This window comes from Vipera ursinii, assembly GCF_947247035.1.
Source record: "Vipera ursinii genome assembly, chromosome: 16".
In the NCBI taxonomy this organism is placed as follows: Eukaryota; Metazoa; Chordata; class Lepidosauria; order Squamata; family Viperidae; genus Vipera; species Vipera ursinii.
Genome location: NC_139529.1, coordinates 836,539 through 857,434, shown reverse-complemented (window position 1 = coordinate 857,434; position 20,896 = coordinate 836,539). Strand labels below are relative to the sequence as shown.

The 20,896-nt window shown below is 45.2% G+C and overlaps 1 protein-coding gene across 1 annotated transcript in view; it reads right to left on the bottom strand.

The window, feature by feature from the left end:
* The window catches only part of ADAMTSL2 (ADAMTS like 2), a 111,474-nt gene that overhangs the window by 56,514 nt on the left and 34,064 nt on the right, over positions 1-20,896 (bottom strand). The window contains exons 3-10 of the mRNA XM_083375290.1: positions 17,125-17,267; positions 16,409-16,484; positions 10,864-10,966; positions 7,658-7,803; positions 7,441-7,564; positions 7,205-7,285; positions 6,588-6,763; positions 4,907-5,246 (exon numbers count right to left, since the gene is read on the bottom strand). Of these exons, the coding sequence (XP_083231416.1) occupies positions 4,907-5,246; positions 6,588-6,763; positions 7,205-7,285; positions 7,441-7,564; positions 7,658-7,803; positions 10,864-10,966; positions 16,409-16,484; positions 17,125-17,267 (1,189 nt within the window). The remainder of the gene's footprint in view (positions 1-4,906; positions 5,247-6,587; positions 6,764-7,204; positions 7,286-7,440; positions 7,565-7,657; positions 7,804-10,863; positions 10,967-16,408; positions 16,485-17,124; positions 17,268-20,896) is intronic.

The window sequence follows — 20,896 nt, the reverse complement described above, 5'->3', positions numbered from 1 at the left end:
TGGCCACATGTTCTTATTTTTCTGTTATGTAGTTTATCTATTTTACTCTAAACCACCTAAAGTGACACATGTGAGATGAGTGGCTATATAAATCAAATCAAATAAACAAATTGAAAATTAATGCAATTATCAATGAGAATGGCAATGAGAGTACATCAAAACCTCTGTGGTTGTGCTAAAATATCAAATGGTATATTGCAGGCTACGGTTTAGGCTCTGTGTATTTATAATGATGAGGGTTTAGAAAACAAGATTATATTTGCAGATGTCACAAATGTAGGGGCAACAGAAAACACTTCAAAAGATAGCTCAAAATTCAGGAAGATCTTGATAAAGTGAAACATTTCACCTCTAATCTTTCTCTTAATTAGGCTAAAGGTAAAGGTAAAGGTTCCCCCTCACGTGCGTGCTAGTCATTTCCGACTCTAGGGGCCGGTGCTCATCTCAAAGCCGAAGATCCAGCGCTTGTCCGAGGACGTCTCCGTGGTCATGTGGCCGGCATGACTAGACGCCAAAGGCGCACGGAGCGCTGTTACCTTCCCACTGTAGTGGTCCCTATTTTTCTACTTGCATTTTTATGTGCCTTCGAACTGCTAGGTTGGCAGAAGCTGGGATGAGTAACAGGCGCTCACTCTGCTACACGGCACTCGGGATTCAACCCGCCACACTGCCGACCTTCTGATCGACAAGCTCAGTGTCCTAACCCACTGAGCCACCGCGTCCCTTTTAATTAGGCTAGACATACCTATTTCCTTCAACCATTCATCATATGGTTAGATCCAGATCCCTTAACGTCTTAAAAATTATCATGCAAAAAATCATGAGGAAGCAGATTTCAATTGGACATAGGAGCAATTTCTAAGTGATAAGAGATCTTCAGCAATGGAACATAGTGCCTTGTCAAGAAAGGTGGGACTTCCGGATGGCAAGGCGTCGCCGGAGGCAGCCATTCTTCGGCTGTCAGCCTCGCGGCTCCGTAGAGCTGCCGAAAACAGCGCCGATCAGCTGTTTTGGCGGCTCGGAAGCCCCCTCCTCAGGAGAAGAGGAGGGGGTGAGCGCCCAGGTAGGGAAGTGCGTAGTTAACAATAGAGGGTGAAAATGGCGGCTATATCTTCTAAAGTTCCTGCTTTGGTGCAGCAGTCTTCGTTGAAAACTTTATTGTCCCCTGCACCCGTATCTGCATCAGCTTTTACAGTAAAAGATTTGCAGAATTTGTTGCAAGAGACTATGGAGAAGCAAATGCAACAACAGTTGGAGGAGAAGTTAACAGAAAAACTAGCTAAGGTTATGGATGAAAAGATTACAGAGAAATTAACAGAAATGAGAGCAGACATTATATCTGCAATGCAAGGCATGGTTAAATGCATTGAGAATTTGGATGAAAGAGTAAGATCTTAGTAAGTAAGATCTTACTCAAAATGATATTAGACTGGAAGCAAAAATGACAGAAACTGAAAATGTGGTAGAGAAAATTGATTATGATTTGATCTCGACACAGTATTATCAGATGGAGTTTGCTTTAAGGATTAGAGGCTTAAAAGAAAATCCTAAGGAAAACTTGAAGAAAATGGTTTCTGAGGCTTTGAAGGGGGTGCTGAGACGACCAGCAGATGAAATAATGGAAGATATAGATAAAATTTTTCGTGTTAATTCTTGGATTGCAAGACAAAGGAAATTACCCAGAGATGTGGTGGTTTATTTTACAAAGAGAATGATTAGAAATGAAGTTATCCAGGCCTCCTACAATATTGATTTTGTAATTGCTGAGCAAAAAGTTCTGATTTTAAAAGACATCCCTTCAAGAATTTTAAGAAAAAGGAAGGAATTTGCTTTTTTGACACAAGAATTGAGACGACGTGATATCAAGTTTAGATGGCAGATACCAGTGGGTATGGTGGTGACCTATGAAGGTACGAGGCATTGTTTTACTACGGTGATTCAGGCACGTGATTTCTACAGTAATATTTTAAAAGCAGCCCCCATACCATTTATGGAATCTACAAAGAAAAAAGGTGAGAGAGAGTCTCAACATTACAGAGAGAATCTACAAGATGATGAAGGGCTAATACAGACAGATGTGAAAGCTACAGGAGTGGATCAAATTTCAGTGCCACTGGAGAAGGCCAGAAATTGGAAGAGGCGTGCTGCTTCTGGGCGAATGAACCAAGCCTGAAGATTTAGTTGCAGAACTGCAGGAGATAATAATGTAATAAGGATTATGGGAATTAAAATTGTTAGAAGGACTAAATACTTGGTGATATACTTTTCACCCTTATAAAATAACTATGTAATATTTTATGTTGCTTTAGTTTTAAGATGATTATGAAAATTTAATTGGGAAGATTTGTAGTAGTGCTTACTGATATTTTGTAGGTTATGATTTGTTATTTGGTTGGTACGTATAGTTACGGTGTGATAAGAAGGTGGATATTGTGTGGTTGGTATATACTTTGTGATATGCTTTGGTGCAATTTTGGGGAAAATTATAGATGAAAGTTAACTTGTAATATTTTTATGGGTAATAATGGAATAGGTAATAGAAAATATAAGAATGATGTGATTATATAAAAAAAATTAAGTTTGGAAAGTAATGTATGGTATTTTAAGTTGTATAATATATTAGGAGAAGGAAAGGTTGTATAAATTTGGTTTTAGTATGAATTTAAAGCTTAGTTGGAAAGAAGAACAGTTTTAAAAATTGATATAAATTGTTTTATCTCTGATTGAAGTTAACTTGTAATATTTTTATGGGTAATAATGAAACAGGTAATAGAAAATATAAGAATGATGTGATTATATAAAAAAAATTAAGTTTGGAAAGTAAGGTATGGTATTTTAAGTTGTATAATATATTAGGAGAAGGAAAGGTTGTATAAACTTGGTTTTAGTATGAATTTAAAGCCTAGTTGGAAAGAAGAATAGTTTTAGAAAATTGATATAAATTGTTTTATCTGTGATTGTTTTTATTGGGTATTAGAGTAAAAAGTATTATTTTGTATTTGAATAATTATTGACATGATATATATATATGTTTGGAGTTTATCTATATGAGTTAAAGTGTGATAGTTTAAATAGTTTAGGATTGTTTGCGTAAGTTAGATTATGATTGTTTGTGTTTTTATACCCTGTATTCGGCTCTGGGAAGTGGGGGGGAAAGGGAGGGAGGAGTTGGGGAGGGTTGGGGAGGGGGAAGAGGGTGGAAGGGTTTTTTTTTGTTAAAGATAAAATGTATTGTAAAACTTTTTAATAAAAAAAAAAGAAAGGTGGAGTCCCTGTTGCTTAAATTCATTTTGGCAGATGTTGTCAAAGCTGATTTAGAAATGCATCCTGTACTGGGGAGTTGGGGGAGGTCCTAGATAATCTTCAAGGTTCCTTCCATTGCATTCTGTGGCTCCATCTTTATATACTGTAGTCTTACCACATTTTTAATTGGATAACTTTCTTAACAGGTGATGGGAATGATTTACATAGACCTGGGCTTCACCAAAGCATTTAGTAGGACATACTGTTAGAGAAATCTAGGACTCTAGTGGACAACCACTTGAATATGAGCTAGCAATGTGCTTCAGTTGCCAAAAAACCCAATGTGGTCCTAGGCTGCATCAACAGAGGGATAGTATCAAGATATGAAAAGTTATAGTACTCCCTTGCCTCTCTGTAATGATGATACGTTGATTAGCAAGGAAATTAAATGTGATCTGGATGGCATGATAATTGAGTGGATGGCTCAAGAACTATACCAAATAGACTTATCAATGGTTTCTCATCAAACTGGGCAGAGGCATCCAGCGAGGTGGCCCAGGGCTCAGTGCTCCTTTTCAAGCATTATTTGGATGTGTAGCTGGCGGGAATACTTGTCAGATATATAAAGGGTACAAAAATGAGTGATTTTGTCAGAACCCTAATTTATTAATCCCCCCATTTCAGATATTCTTTGTGCTTTAGCTGTAGTATTCTGCCATTCTCCCTGGGGAGGGGGGGTGGAGGGGGAAAAAGGGTTTGTAGTGTTTGTAGTGCATGCTTCATCTATCTGCTTTGATGTATCCTCTTGGGGTGTGAATGTAACGCCTCTGGGCCATCTGCTTTATCTTGGTGCGGAGAGAGGAAACTGAGAAGATCTGAGAACCTTGAGAGAGGTGCCTTATTGGTCCATTTCCCATGGCTCATTGTCACCTATGGATTGGCCTGTTTGAACTGACCAGATGGACAGTCGGGGTAGTTATTATTACATGGGTTTTACCTAGTGATTCAGGCGGGAAACCCTCACATCCTGCCTAGCTTTCCTGCTGTCTGTACCTGCCAATAAAAGTTCCTTTTGAAATGATGAAGTTTCAAGAATTCTACTTTTTTGGTAGGGAAACAGAGGTGGGTCCTTACAGATTGGGTTAATACTGGAGAAAACAGAACATAATTCAAAACAATCTGGATAGCTTAAAACAAATTCTGGAAGTCCATATATCCTAAAATGGCCAAGACTTAGAAACACTAGCTTTGAGAAATGAACTGAAAGCAACAGAAAAATGCTTAATGTTTCCCACTTGAAAACAGAAATCAAACACTTGGCTTGCTACTCATGAAAATCTTGGAACGGTAGTTGACAGCAAAATGAAGGCAACATCAATCCGGACAGTTTTGGCGACATCAATCTAGATAGTTTCCAAAGCTCTGAAAGTCACTGTTTATTTGTCCAAGTGAGGGTTGGGCAGGCATCTGTGTGGGATGCTGTAATCTGGATCCCTTCTCAAGGGCCATCCAGCTTGAGGGCTCCCTGAAATTTACACCCACGGAAATGAAAAATAAAGCTTGAACGTCTTAACTGGAAGAAGGCCTTTCCAGCAAGAGCTTCCATGGCCATGAAGCAGGACCTCCACAAGGAGAAGCCTGCCCTTAGCTGTGGGTTACTCACCTGTGGAGATCTTGCTCGGGAGAACAGGGCCATACTCAAGTGGGGTCCTAGGGTAAACTTCATTGGTCTGCTGCATCTTGCTCAGCTTCAGTTCATCCCCTCGCCCTTGGGGGCCAAAGAGCAGCTTCTCCAGCTGGCCCTTTTCTTGGGAGAGGGTGGCCAGCAGGCTGGTGTTGAGCTGAGCGAGCCCCGAAAGAAATCCTCCTTCAAACTCTGTTTTTTCTTCACTACCAGATTCAGAGAAGCCATAGTAAATTGGTGGCAGGTTTTTCAAACGAGGTCTTGTCTGCAGGATGTATTCATATGTTATTGATGGGTTTTTACCATTTTGGTTCCAAACCTGGAGGAAAGGGGGGAAATGCCACAGCCTTGTTATATAAAGTGAAGGAGGGGGACATAGCTCTCAACAAGGCAGAAGTTCAAAGGCCCCAATTCTGCCAAGCAGAAGAAGCCACAGGTCCAAATGCCAATCATCTCTCTCATCCCTGGAGGATGCAGGGTGACAGGGAGTGTGCCCACTCTGCAATGTTGGCCCTTCTGCAAAGTACACTGGGCACAAGGAGGATCACAGACCATAGAACAGGAGGTACCTTAGGGGCCACACAATACTGCCCATGTTCAAGGCAAGATCTGTTAAAGCCTTTGGACTGATTGTTTGTTCAGATTTATATGTCCTACTAACTGTGAGTAGGCTAACAGCCACACCAAAACTAACATCCATGCCAAAACTAGACCAAGCAGTAAATTATAGTAATTAATACCCCACCCTTCATTGTCCTCCAGTGCTCTTCTGAAGAGCCAGGTTTATCCCAGTCTTTGAAGGAATAATAAAGGGGAATGGATCCAGATACCAAAGCAGGCTGTTCCACAGGAGGGGGGCCTTTCAAAGACAGCCCAACCAAAAGGTGACACCCCACCCTTTGAAATGTGACCCTCAGTTTCCTCAGCAAAAGCGTGACATGAATCATAACTATCTAGGCCATCGCAAACTGAGCCAGACTGTTTCTCCCCCATGGTTTCTCCCCATTCTACCAGATTCAGTAGCAAAAGCATGTTTTGGGTCTCCTCAGTCAACAAGGATGACTTGATCAGTCCTTCCCTATGGAACAGCCTCCCTCTGAAGAGACTGAGGCCCCAACGATGCTGCCCAGTTCTGGTCACCACAATTCAAGGAGGATTCTGGAAAGTGTGCAGAGAAGATAAGGAATAATGGTGAGGGGCTTGTAGGCTAAATCCTATTATGAATAGTTAAAGAAACTGGGTACAGTACGTTTAGTCTAAAAATAGCTAAAAGGAGACACAATAACAATTTTCCACTGCCTCAAGTATCCTCTGAGGAAACAGAAAGCGGATTTATTCTGTGGAATGCAGGAGTGTAGGAGAAGAATCAGTCTGTGGAGATTGGGATCCAAACTCAAATTAAGGAGGAATTTCCTGACTATGAACAGCCTTCCTCTTAAAGCTTTCACCACTGGAGGTTGGAAGCAAAAATTGGATCACCATTTGTTTGGGATGGCTGAGGGATTCCTGCCCTGGGCAAGGTGTTTGGGCTAGAAGACCATCAGAGCATTTTCCAACTTTATGATTCTACAATGTACTTTCTATGTTTGCATACTGCTAACAAGAGGGCCGATATTCATGCACTGAAAGATACTCATATGTTCCAAGAAACAAAACTTACCATGATGTTTAAACCCTGATTGGTAGGTCCCTGTGCAACGATATATTCTATGCCTGTCTCAAAAATGTCCATTGGTCTCCTGTATTTGAAGATGGTCCCTGCAATATTGAAGTTTTTGGGGATGTCTACTCTGAAATCCCCGTTGAAGAAGTAAGAACCACCTTCATCTGCAATAGCTACAAAATCCACAAAGAGAGGCCATGATTTGTACAATGGGAGTTACTGAAAGATGGACCAACACCCACTTTCTTTTCTGTACTGGTCACAGACGATAGTGCTGCTCTGCGATGCAATTCTGTGTAATGGCCACTGAATGAAATAACACCCCAATTTACCAGCCCACCATGGAAATCTGTATCATGACCAGGGCTTCGTAATCAGTGTTAGCAAGAGGAAGTTGGGGAGCAGATTATCTTTTTGAGGAGAGGCCAGAGAAAAAAACCACAGGAACAAGAAAAATGTCAAGCAAGCCAGGTGAAGTTGGAGATTTTATGATCATGATACCAAAAAGATCAGGGTAGGCTTTAGATTTAGGTTACAATGAAAATACTTTGCTTCCTAAGAAGAATACAAGAAACAAAGGTTTTATTGGTTATTGTTCTAGGTATAATACAAACCCAAAACATCAGCAGATTTCTTCCTTTCAACTATCTGGATATCTCTTGCTCCAGCAGGAATGTGAGTCACCAAAGAGTATCCTGCAGAACAGTGCACTTATGAGTAAGAAGCAAGTCACCACAGTGGCTAGACTCACCAGAAGGAGGGGATTGGATCCTCCCTCCGCTTGGCCTCCCTACCCAAGGCTGAACTTGCTCAGGGCTAAAGCCGTCCCCAAGGTCCCCCCCTGCCTTACCAAGCGGAGCATTTCCCTTCCGGTAGCTCCCTGTTACATGAGTGCAGCTGCTGCCATTCCCTTGGCAGATCCCGCATTTATCCAGAACGTGGGGGGAGAAGAGAACCCCATCACATCCGATGGGCTAGAAGCAGCAGAAAGAAAGAGTGCCTTGAGAGGCAGCCAGAGCAGCTGGAAGAATTCTACAGGCAAGAGGGTAGCTAGAATGCTTAACAACCTCACATTTTCCAGACACGCACACCCCTCGGAAAGAAGAGGATTTGCAGGAGGTGCCGTCTCGGGCCAGGACCATCAGCTGCCTCTGCCCATCGGTGGTAGTGCAGTGGAGATCACAGGGCTTGCTAGAGATGTGGACATAGTCATCTGAAGGGAGAAGAGGGAGACCCAGAGATACTAAATAATCAATGCAATTACCAATACAGTTTCTTTCTTCTTCTTCTTTTAGATCCTCCTTTGAGTCTGATACATGGAAAATGCATGTAGGAGGAGTTTGCATCAGTCAATCCTGCTAGCCTTGCTAGGTAGACCAGGCAAGAAACATCCAGATGAGCTCATTCAAGATTATTTTAAAGCTACATAAATAGAATCATGAATGCCTGAAAGTACAATTCTCTTGCTGTCTCCTTTACAGTCCAAGGAACTAAATGGAGGGTCTCTTCTGACCCTCTTGCCTCACCCGCTCTCCAGCTGCAGGCTATGCAGTATGTTTTCTAGGTAGCCTCTCTTCACTCTATCTCCCAAGGTCTTTCCCACATACTCTTGCAGATCTTGAGGTGAATAGAATAGAATAGAATAGAATAGAATAGAATAGAATAGAATAGAATAGAATAGAATAGAATAGAATAGAATAGAATAGAATATAGAGCTGGAAGGGACTTTGGAGGTCTTCTAGTCCAGCCCCCTGCTCAAGCAGAACCCATACCATCTCAGACAGGTGAGTATTCAGTGTCCTCTTAAAAATATCCAGTGATGAAATTTCTGATGGCAAGCTGTTCCACTGGTTGATTGTCCTCACTGTCAGGAAGTTTCTCTTAATTCCAGGTTGTTTCTCTCTTTGATCAGTTTCATGACAAGATCCTCATGGCTGTGATCTCAGCCACCTGTGTGCCAGACCCATGTGGCTCTTTCATCCCTCTGTCCTTCACCATCGTGTGCAGTCCCACAAACAAAAGAAGTTTGTGGGACTAAAAAAGAAAGATCCAACTTCTGACAAAAAAAAATCTTGCAAAGTTGGAATTGATTGATTGATTGATCTTTTTTAGTCCCACAAACTTCTTTGTTTGTGGAACTGCACATGGCAGTGGAGGAAGTGACGGAGGACCGACCGCATTGGATCTGGAAAGAAGGTGCTGGGTGGGTCTGATTGGAGGTGGGAAGGGGGGGGGTTCCACCAATTATCTTGTACGGAGCTGGGGAAACAGGCCGGGTGGAGGGGAGCTGCCAATGCTGCTGCCATGAGGCTTGGCAGATCCCCCCGAGGGGCCATGATCCCCCCTCCCCAGCCAACCAGCCACCACTGCCCGACCTACTCCTTGCCTGGCTGGCCAGTTAGCACAAAACCTCACCGCTCTTCTCCTCCTCATCCTCCCCACTCAAGCGGCCACCAGTGGCTTGGGTACCTCGGAGGGAGCCAAGTTGAAGAAAATGGAGTCACAGCAGTGGGACTGCTCTCAAACAATAAGAGCCGGTGCACTGCTCGCTCATGTATGCCCACCTTATTGAGAGCAACCCCGCTGCTGCACCTCCACTTTCTTCAAGTCAGACAGAGCCGAGGAACCACTGGTGGCCTCTTGAGTGGGGAGGACGAGCTTTGCTGCTGCTGCTGGGCTACACCTGAGCTACGCCCTGCACTGCCTCCCAAACTCCACCTTCGCCGCTGGGGGAAGCAGCAGTGGTGGTGGAGCGCTCCGTTGGGGGGTGGGGGGGAAGCAGTGGTAGCGGGGCGCTCCATGCAGGGGGGAAGCAGCAGCAGTGGAGTGCTTCATTGGGGGGGTGGGGGGAAGCAGAAGGGGCAAGGTGCTGCATGCAGGGGTGGGGGGAAGCAGAAAGGTTTTGTGGCTCCCGGTGTTTTCTTTTCGGTGGGAAACAGGTCCAAATGGCTCTTTGAGTGTTTAAGGTTCCTGACCCCTGCCCTAGATGGATTATCTGGGGCCCTGCAGTTAGGGTTCAGGCCAGGTAACAATCTAAAACCATGTTCATTGCCCTTGGGAATGAACTCTGGAGAGCTTGGGTGATCCAAGTGGCCTGGCCCTCTCTCAGCAGCTTTCAGTACCATTCACCATCGTAATCTTCTTGACCAGCTGTGAGAACTGGGAGTCAGGCACTGTTTTGCAAGGGTTCTCCTCCTTTTGGGGGGGGCGGGGGGAAGGCAGTTCCAGCCAGGGCTGGCATATGGCAGAGGTCTAGCCCTGGGCTCCTAGAATGTGGGGTGCTGAAGGGCTGGATCTCTTGCTGCTCCTTTTTAAGGTAGCAACTATGGCTGAGGCCTTTGCACAGATGCAGCCCGTATGTCAACTCAACCTGTTCCTGGACCGAGACTCTCACGTGTCACTTCTTGGCTAGATTATTACAATGTGTTCCACCTAGGGCAGGGGTCAGCAACCTGAAACAGTGAAAGAGCCACTCGGAACCGGTTCCCTCACAAAAGGAAAAACTGGGAGCCGCAAAAAAATGTGTGCGCATGCGCGTACATGCGTGCATGCGCAGAACAGGGTTTGACTGAAGAGTGGAGCCAAGGTGAGATATGCACCTACCCTGCATATTTGAATTGATTGGTTGAACTTTTTTAGTCCCACTTTTTTTTTGGACTGCACATGGCACTGGGACTGGGAGCCGCAGAAGATGGCTGAAAGAGCCGCATGTGGCTCTGGAGCCGGGGGTTGCAGACCTGTGACCTAGGGCCACCCTTGAAGGCCTCACAGAAATGACAACTAGTCCAGAATGTGGCAGCTGGTGCAGTGCTGAGCACCCTTTGGTTTGCTCATGTGTGAGATTCTTTCAATTGGCAATCAAGGTGCTGGTTATCAATGAATGGCACAGAGCCAGGTTATTTGCAGACCCCTTCTCCCTGAGGGTACTGGCAATTCCTCCAGATTGGACAGGGTGGGCCTGGTCCATTCTCCTCCCTTAAACATTCCCATATAAGGCTTTCCAAAAAGCCCTATTCTCCTTAGCCAGCACTACCCTGTGGACACTCTTCCCATGGAGAACAGGCGGCATCCACCCACTAAAGTTTCCTGAAAGCTAGCCAGTTGCATTTCACAAAATGGGTGGCTGTATAAATCTTTGAAATAAAAATAAAATAACAAAACACATGGCACCTTGTACAGATTTTCCTTTTTCCTAGAGCAGGAAAGAGCCTCTTTCATTTTAAACCTTCAACATTACTTTGTGCTGCAAAGACCAAGAGCACCACTTGCTTACCTGGATACAAAGGTTTCCAGTGGAAAGTGCGCCCATTGTAGACCCGGGAGTTGAAGGAAGAACACTGCTCCTCCCGGAAGCTCCTTCCACTTAGAGGACACTGCTGGAAGGAAGAGAAGTCCAGGTGAGGCCCAGGCAGCCCCTGCCCCGCTTGCTCCTCCAGCTCCTCACCTACCTTCAAAAAACCAAGCTTGAGCATCACAATTAAAAGAGGAGCTTCAAAGAATCCATACAAAATCTCTAAATAGAGAAGTGTTAGTACAGGTAATCTTTGACATATGACCATTCACTTAATGACCAAAGTTACAACAGAGCTGGAAATAGTGACTTCAGATCCACCACCTTCAGCTTGACACCTTGCTGGCATTCTGTCATCAATTGGGGAAAAGGGGGAACAAATGGGCAATAAAGCTGTATATCTTTATGATAGAAAATTGGGAGGGGGAATTGTCATGTGAGAAAGAACACAGTGGTTTGGAATCTGGTTCGTGCTAGGGCTGGCATCTTCAAGGCTGTCTACCCTGAGAGTGGAATTTCACCAGCACAAACACCTCAGCATTTCCCAAAACATTTAGGTGGTGCCAGATTGGACCAGGGGGTGGGGCATGCGGGGGGGAAGTATAAGGGAAACCAGGAGTTTTAGTTTTGTAATGGTGCATGGGAATTTTAGACTCTGCTTGACTTTCAAAGATGCCTTGGTTATCTAGATACTATCCCTCCCACTTTTGCATTCCCAAATCTTGTCAAGCTATGAGCAAGGAAGAAAATGTAGATGAAATGGCAAATCAGTCCTGACATGCTGACCTCCCCAGAAGAAAGGTAGACCTGGAAGAAGATTAAACATACATACATACACATTATTATGTACAATCCAACTTCTGCTACATTCCTTAATGGGGTCATTGAGGATACCTAATATGAAATTTCTTAACTAACAGGGACAGCCACCCACTCAGCGTCTGCTAGTGGGTAGCCTTTCCACAGTACTAGATATTGTAATTTTCCCTTGTGATATCTGGAGCTGAGAATCTTTTTGATCTTGTAGTGCTCCTCTCCCTTTACTAGAATGGGAGGTGTTTCTTTGGCCTCAAACCAGATCCTCAAAAAGGTTTTAAAAGGCTGCAATGAAATACTTGATAAACTCACCTGAAGCTTCTCAGCAATGTCAGCTCAACCGTCACCGGATTTACGATCCGGATGATATGGAAAGGCCTTGTGTATTTGGGACCTCACTTTTTGCAAGATTGCCTCATGTTTAGGTACTTAGTGTACTAATACACCTTATCCCCCACTCTGAACTCTTCCTGAGAGGCTCTCTTCTGATCTCCTTGCCTTTTTTTGACTTTCCCTAGACCTATTCAGTGCCTGATGCGCAGTGGGCTACATTGGCTTTTAACATATCCATTCAATCAGCTAAGGACCCTGAGAATGGGGCTTCCTTTGGGAGTTCTGGCATGGGCATAAACTCAGTCCCCATAGCCACTTTGAAGGGGGTAAAACCTGTGCTGCTGTGTATCGAGTTGTTATATGCCACCTCTGTGAAAGACAGGAGTTTGGCCCAATTAGTCTGCTGATAATGCTGGTAATTTTAAAGGATTAGGGAAGGGGAGGGATAGTAGGATGGGGAGGGAATTTTTAATTAGTACTCAGTATGGGCCTAAGAGGGGTCCCGGCGGGATAGGGTTGAGGGGAGAAGCTGCTGGTTCTGTGTGTACTGGGGTGGGGCTTCAAATCCCCACGACGATAGGGAATGGCAGCAGATGTGTGCACGGAGGGCTGTATCGACATCCAGGATCGCGCCCCCGCTGCTTGCGAGCGGTGACATGCTCCGACCCTCCGATTAGCACCCTTTTGCCCGGGGGTGAGGGTGATCAGGCCCCTGAGCTCAGGCTGGTTTACCTTAATACCAGGTCCGTTGTTAATAAGGCTCCCCTCATTCGAGACTTGATCGAGGAGGAACGCACAGATCTGGCATGCATTACGGAAACCTGGTTGGGCTCAGAGGGAGGAGTCCCTCTGATTGAGTTATGCCCCCCAGGTTTCCGTGTGATACACCAGCCACGGCCTCAGGGTAGGGGCGGTGGGGTGGCGGTGGTTATCAGGGAGACTTTATGTCTGCGGGAGACCACCATTGTCCAGATTGGTGGGAGTGAGTCCCTCCTCCTGAGATGTGGTTCTCGGGTTCAGATGGGCTTGTTGCTTACATACCTGGCGCCCAGCTGTGTGGCAACAGCTCTGCCCAAGCTGCTCGACACCCTCTCAGCGTTGGCGGTGGAGTTCCCCAGACTCATAGTGCTGGGTGACTTCAACCTACCTTCCCTGGGAGGGTCATCGGAGCTAGCCCGGGAGTTCATGGCCTCCATGACGACCATGGACCTAACCCAGGTAATTCAAGGCCCGACTCATATGGGGGGGTCACACTCTCGACCTGGTGTTCCTGTCTGGACAATGGTTGGATGATGTGAGAGGGGGTTTACCGGTTGTTACTCCCCTGTCATGGTCCGACCATCATCTCCTGCGACTGGTCTTCCATTATGCCACCCCCCGCTGCTGAGCGGCGGAACCAACTATATGGTTCCACCCCAGGCGCCTAATGGACCCTGAACGGTTTCAGATGGCGCTAGGGTCTATACCTATCGCCCTCACTCACAGCCCAGCTGATGTCTTGGTGGATGCCTGGGAAAGGGCGGCCACTGAGGCACTCAACTGTGTTGTACCCTTGCGACCTCTGACCCGACGCAGATCCTGTTGGGCTCCATGGTTTTCTGTGGAGCTCCGGGAGATGAAATGTCGGAGACGGGGTCTAGAGAGCAGTTGGAGGTCCAGCCGTTCCGAATATGACCGATTGCAGTTAAGAACCTTTATAAGGTCTTATCTTGCTGTGATGAGGATGGCAAGGGCTAACTACTTTGCCACCCTCATCGTGTCGGCAGATAATCGCCCGGCCGCCTTGTTTAGGGTGACTCGCTCCCTTCTTAACCAGGAGATGAGGGAGGATCCCTTACAGGGACGGGCTGAGGAGTTTAGTCATCATCTGACAGACAAAATTGCTCAGATCCGGGCCGGTTTGGACTCTGACTGGGTGGAGTCTGACGTAGAGGAATCGGACGGCCTTGAGCATGTTATCTGGACTTAGTTCGATCCTGTTTCCCCTGATGATGTGGACAGGATCATGGGGAGGCTGAGCTCCACCACTTGTTTGTTGGATCCGTGCCCCTCCTGGCTGGTTTATGCGGCTCGGGAGGGGACACGAGACTGGTTCCAGGCAGTAATAACTGCTTCTTTGAAGGTGGGTGTCTTCCCCGCCACCTTGAAGGAGGCGGTGGTGAGACCACTCCTCAAAAAGCCTGCCCTGGACCCGGCTGTTTTAAATAACTATCGTCCAGTCTCCAACCTTTGCTTTTTGGCGAAGGTTGTTGAGAGCGTGGTGGCACATCAGCTTCCTCTGTTCCTGGAGGAAACTGATTATCTGGACCCGTACCAATCGGGTTTCAGGCCCGGGCACAGCACGGAGACGGCACTGTTCGCGCTGGTGAATGATCTCTGGCGGGCTCGGGACAGGGGTTGCTCCTCTGTCCTAGTCCTATTAGATCTCTCAGCGGCTTTCGATACCATCGACCATGGTATCCTAGTGCGATGTCTCAGGGGGCTGGGAGTGGGAGGCACCGTTTTACGGTGGTTCTCCTCCTATCTCCTGGGCCGCTCGCAGTCGGTGTTGACGGGAGGGCAGAGATCCACCCCAAGGCCTCTCGTTTGTGGAGTCCCTCAGGGGTCGGTTCTGTCGCCCCTCCTGTTCAACATCTATATGAAGCCGCTGGGCGAGGTCATTCATGGTTTCGGGGTGGGGTATCATCAGTACGCTGATGATACCCAACTTTTTTTCTCCACCCCAAACCAACCCAGCGATGCCCTCACCATGATGTCCCGTTGCCTGGAGGCGGTCCAGGTCTGGATGGGGAGAAACAGGCTTTGTCTCAATCCTGCCAAGACTGAGTGGCTTTGCGTACCGGCATCTCGGGCTAACCAAACTATTCCACCTTTAATGATGGGGGGTGTGGTGTTACCCCCCGTTGATAGGGCTCGCAACTTAGGCGTCCTCCTTGATTCACGGCTCAATTTTGAAGATCATATACGAACCGTGACCAGGGGCGCTTTTGCCCAGGTTCGCCTGGTGCGCCAGTTGCGACCCTACCTGGACCGAGATGCCCTACGCACAGTCACTCATGCGCTCGTGACCTCCCGTTTAGACTATTGCAATGCACTCTACATGGGGCTGCCCTTGAGGACCACTCAGAGGCTTCAGCTGGTGCAGAATGTGGCCGCGCAAGTTGTGATGGGGGTTTCCTGATACTCCCATGTAACACCTCTACTCCGTGAGCTGCATTGGCTTCCGGTTGCCCTCCGGGTGAGATTCAAAGTGCTGGTGATGACCTATAAAGCCCTAAATGGCTTGGGTCCAGGATATTTGAGGGAACACCTGCTGCCAGCATCAGGTTCCCTTCGTCCAGTGCGCTCGCAGAGGGAGGGTCTTCTCAGGGTGCCGCCGGTAAAAGATTGCCGGCGGATAACACCCAGGGAGAGGGCCTTTTCTGTGGGTGCGCCTGCCCTCTGGAACCAGCTGCCCGTGGAGCTCAGGACTGCCCCTGACCTATGCTCATTCCACCGGGACCTGAAGACTTGGCTCTGAGCTCTCTGATCCAGGCTGAGAATTTTAACTGGGGTTTTATTTTCAGGGATAATTTAATCTTTTAATTCTCTTTTAACTTTGTATTTTATATTGATGTGATTTTAAAATGCCCTGTAAACCACCCTGAGTCCTTTGGGAAAGGGCGGTATATAAATCTAATAAAATCTAAATCTAAATTTACATAACAGTGCAGGTATTGCTCTACTAGTGAGTTGGTACATTCAGCAACCCCATTAGTACTTGGATGATAGGCAGAACTATGTCCCTAGGAGGAGCGTATCATTTTAAAGAATTCCTACCAAATGTCTTCTGAGCATGTACGTGTTGGAAAAGAGCCAGCTTGCCTGAAGGACTCTTGCTGCAAGCATGGTGAGAGACTGAAATCAACTCTGGGAGACCCCTGCAGGGGAAAAGGGAGCAAGCTCCATTGTTTGGAGCAGCCGTTAACAGGCGGCTGTGTGAAACTGCTGGCGTTCCTGAATAAAAAGAACGTTGGAGAATTATTGGTGCGTCTGTTGTGTTTGGCAGTCGGGTCAGCACACCCAGGGCCCTTCTAACAAGCAAAGTCATGGGGGAATCCAGATTTGTTTATTAACCACACGACTTGCTTAACAACTGTAGCAATAGCAGCAAAAAAGAGCATAAAAAAGATCATAAAATTAGGCATGACCCACTAAGGACTACATCGCTTAATGAAATTCTGACCCCAATGGTGGTTGTAAGTCGAGGATTGACTTTACTCTTACTGATGGAAGTTTTGCTGGCCAAGTATCTTCCTTGTTTCCAGGAGATCCCACTTGAGGCCTCCCTCCCCCGCTCCCCCCTTCCTGCAAGGAACACAAAAAAGAATCCTCTTACCTGCACTTCACACAGCTGGTATCTTTTAGACATCCCATTGCAGGTTTTATTAAGAAATCCAGTCACCAACTTCCTTCTAAATATAAAAGGACAGATGGTATGATTTTTAATTTTCATTACATCATTATATCATTTTAAATAAAAAAGGATAGCAATAACAATACTCATGCTGCCTGTAACAGGTGCAGTCTCCCATTTTTTATCACTTCTAGCAGTTACATAAAACTATTTCAAGACTAAAAATACATTCCTGTTGAAGTGTTTTTCAATCTAATTACTTGTTGCAGAAGATGTCTTATTTTATCCTGCAAGCATAGTCCCAGTAAGTTGGTGCTTTCGCTGTATGAGAATCCCAGGTTTTAAAAGACTCAGAGGTCCTGCAGCAAAACTCTCAACCCTCTTATCCTTAAATAGCCAAGATGCAGCACTGTTATCTAAATTGCTGTATTCAAGAAGAATCACCACAAATGTATTAATAACAATAAAGGCCTAATCAACATTTTGCTTTCAGAATTCTCTTCCTCTGCAGCCCATAAATGGAGAAAGAACTTGCTCTTTCATGTGTTTAAATTTATTTTTCACCTGACTCTCAAAGGCTCACCATTACACTTTTTTCTCCTCTGCTTTCGTTTACAGCAACAGCTCAAAACAAAGAGAAAAAGATGAGGGGGAAAAAAAGACAAGAATGATGAAAACCTCTTGAAACCAAGGGTTACCTCTGTTGCAGGCAGTGCCTTTCTTGGAAGCGGATTCCTCCACCGCACGTCCTAGTGCAGGCCGCCCACTTGGTCCATTCGCCCCACCAGTGGGCCGTGACATCAGCTCTTTCTTCAAGGCTGTTGGAAGCTGGCACATTATCCTGTTTGACATCAGGAAGCAAAGAAAAAAAGATACTGGTGATGATGCAGATAGTTGAAATATATAACAAAAAAGAGAAATCTTCAAGGAAAAGCTAGACAAAGTGAATCCTGTTTGTGGTTGATTCCTGCATCACGACTAACTTGCACTGCCTGCGATTCCACGAACTAAGCACAACTATGGTGAGAAACATCATAAAATGGGGCAAAACTCAGCAACAGAAATTTGGGGGTCAATTGTGGTCATTAACTTGAGGACTACCTATACTAAGCAGCCATAAATGGTTGGAGCAGATAATATGATCCTTTTCCAGAAGGAAGGTAATATTTCATTCCCCACCCCCAAAGAAAAAAAAAAGACTGGAAATATGTCAGCCCTACCAGGTAAGTCATTGCCAGAAAGGCCAGGATGACTTTTATTGCAACAGCAATAGGGACAGGACCTTGCATGTCTGAATATTTCCCTCCCTCAGTTTATCCTTATATGAGCCAGGGAGGAGCTTCTCCAAGATGTTTCTCTGGTTAATTTTGTGGCCCTGGGTTCAAGTTCCATTTGACTGCTCGTTGCTCTGGAGAGGCTCTTCCTCTTTCACAGCCAATCCCTATTTCTATTACAGAATATTAATCTGCCTTCTTTATTCCCAGTAAATCAATCTCTCTCTTCTTTTAGTTAAATTACTCTTGTGAGTATGGGAGGATGGAGGAAGGAATATTTTTTCAGGTACAGTGGTGTTTGAAAGAATGAAAGATGTGCATAATTTCTCATGTAATATGGGAGGCAGAAATGTACATCTCTTGAAGAGGCCATCCCCATATAATGTTACCCTGTTCCTAACTCTCTCTCTCTCTCTCTCTCTTTCAGAAACTCTCTCAGAAAGTGATGGGGACCCAGCCTCAGAGGGTTCTTTGCATTTGTGTGATTCACATCTGGTCCTAGGTCAGAAGTGGCACGTGGGAGATTGCTCTGTCCACAGAGGTTGGGAGCAAGATGGAAAAAATATGCCCCACTTTAGTCCCACTAGATTTCTTGGTGGTATTTCTGGGAAATTTCTGGAGGAGCCACCATTCCATTTGGAGTGAGGCATCCTTATTATGTTGCCCCTATAGATTAATAATATGTATATTAATATTTACACTGGAGATGTCAGGACCCACCTCAAACCACGTCTTAGGAAGACAAAATTCTTGGAGTCAAATCTATTCCAAAAAGAATCTTTACTATGACAATGCTTGGTTGTAGGAAACAAGACAGGACTTAATATTATCCCACGAAGTAAACACTTATAAAGAGTTCCCGGTTTAACCCCCCTTAACACCATTTGGTCAATCCCCCATCCTTTCTCTCGTATCATCCATCTCGTGGGAAAAAGGAACTTAGGACCCTTCATGTTTATTGCTGTCTTCCGTGACAAAAGCCAGATGCTAACCCCCCCTTTTTGTTTCCCCAGTTCAAAAGGCTTCTCCTTTCCTTTGAAATGCCTAATACCGGTTCAATACACATCTATTCTCTTCTCTTCGGGAGATGGCAGAATCCATGGAATAATGTTTGAAACATTCCATTTATGAATATGATATAAATGGATTCTGACAGTCCGCTCTCCTTAGAAAAAAGATGTGTCCATCTGTAGGGGAAGAAAAGAAAAGAGAAGAAAAAAAAACATATGTAAATGTTAACTCGGTTTGTTTGGATATTCTGTATGAAATCTCTTAAGCAGCTTCGGTGCTTTAACGTGGTGTTTGCTGACCCATTCATTTTCTGAGGAGGGGAGGTGTTTCCAAGCCACTAAATATTGGGTTGTTCCATGTTTTTTCCTGGAATCCAGAATTTCTTTCACCTCAAAATGTTGTTCTCCTTCGACCATGATGTGAGGTGGTGGTGGTGGAATTTTTGTTCGTAGGGGAGATTGTTGTTCTCTCTTTATTAGACTGCAGTGAAAGATTGGGTGTATTTGTCTAAGATTTTTAGGTAGTCCTAATTCAACTGTTACTGGGTTTATGATTCTTTTAATTGGAAAAGGTCCAATGTATTTTGGTCCTAGTTTTTTTACAGGGTTGGAGAGACTTAAGGTATTTTGTAGACAGATATACCATCTCTCCCACCTTGAACGGTGTGGGATCAGATCTTTTCTTGTCTGCCTGTGTCTTGTGTGCTAATCTAGCCCCTGTTAACGCTTTTCTGACAATAGGCCATGTGTATTGTAACTGAGCAATCCATTCCTTTAGTTCTGGAATTACCTGTTCTTTTGGAGTTAGATCAGGTATGGGGTTGAAGCTCTGGCCTGTGGCTACTTGAAAAGGAGTGTAACCTGTGCTGGAGTGAACTGCGTTGTTATATGCCACTTCTGCAAAAGGCAGTAGATCCGACCAGTCCGACTGTTGGAAACTTATATAACATCTTAACTATTGCTCAAGTACAGAGTTAGCCCGTTCCGATTGCCCGTTACCCTGAGGATGATGACTAGATGTCAGTCCTTGGGTAGTTCCTAACAGTGATAAAAATTCCTTCCAAAATGCTGAGGTAAATTGCACCCGTCAGATATGATGCGTTGTGGTGCCCCATGCAATCTGTAAATATGTTGTACAAAAAGTTTTGCTAATGCTTTTGCAGTTGTAATTTTGGGCAAGGTATGAAATGGACTTGCTTAGAGAACAGATCAGTGACAGTCCAGACAACGGTGTTTCCGTTGCTTTCTGGTAGTTCCACAATAAAATCCATGGCTATTTCTTTCCATGGGGCTGAGGGATTCGCCACTGGTTGTAACAGTCCTGGTGATTTCCCTTGTAACCTCTTGGCCATTGTGCAAATTTGACAACTGCCCACATAGCTTTCTATGTATTTTTTCATAGATGGCCACCAAAATTGCCTTTTAGTTAAGTGTAATGTTTTTACAAACCCGAAATGTCCTGCTGATTTTGTATCATGGCACAGTTGCAAGAAATTGGTCCTCTGGGTGGCAGGTATGTATAGCTTCTCACCCACCCAAGGTAACCCATCTTTAATAGTGCCTATTTTTCTGGAACTATTCGTCCCCTTCCAAGGACTTTCGGAATTCTATTCCGGTTTGGCTATCCACTTCCGGCTTCATTTTTACTTGTGCCCTGGTGGTGACTGGTGCTGCCAGTTGTTGTTCTGGTACAAGTGGTTTAAAGTCAGTTACCTGTGTGCTATTATATTGGGGCATGCGAGATAATGCGTCAGCCAGGAAGTTCTTCCCCCCCGGCAAGTGTTTGAGAGTGAAATTGAATCAGTGAAAGTGTTGGGACCTTCGGGCTTGCTTAGGAGTGAGCTTCCTGGGCGTTTTTAGTGCTTCTAAATTTTTGTGGTCAGTCCAGACCTGGAAAGGTATTTTATTTCCTTCCAAAAATTGACGCCAAGTTAATAATGACCACCTTAATGAGAATGCTTCCTTCTCCCATATTGGCCATCGTTGTTCAGTTTCTGTAAGTTTCCTGGATGTATATGCGCAAGGTTGCAACGCCCCCTCATCATTTTCCTGTAGTAATACAGGACTGCTACGTCGCTCGCATCTGCCTGTATTACAAAAGGTTTGTTGGGATCTGGGTGTTTAAGTACAGGTTCCGCAGAAAAGAGTCTCTTTAGCCTCTCAAATGCTGCTTGACATTCCATTGA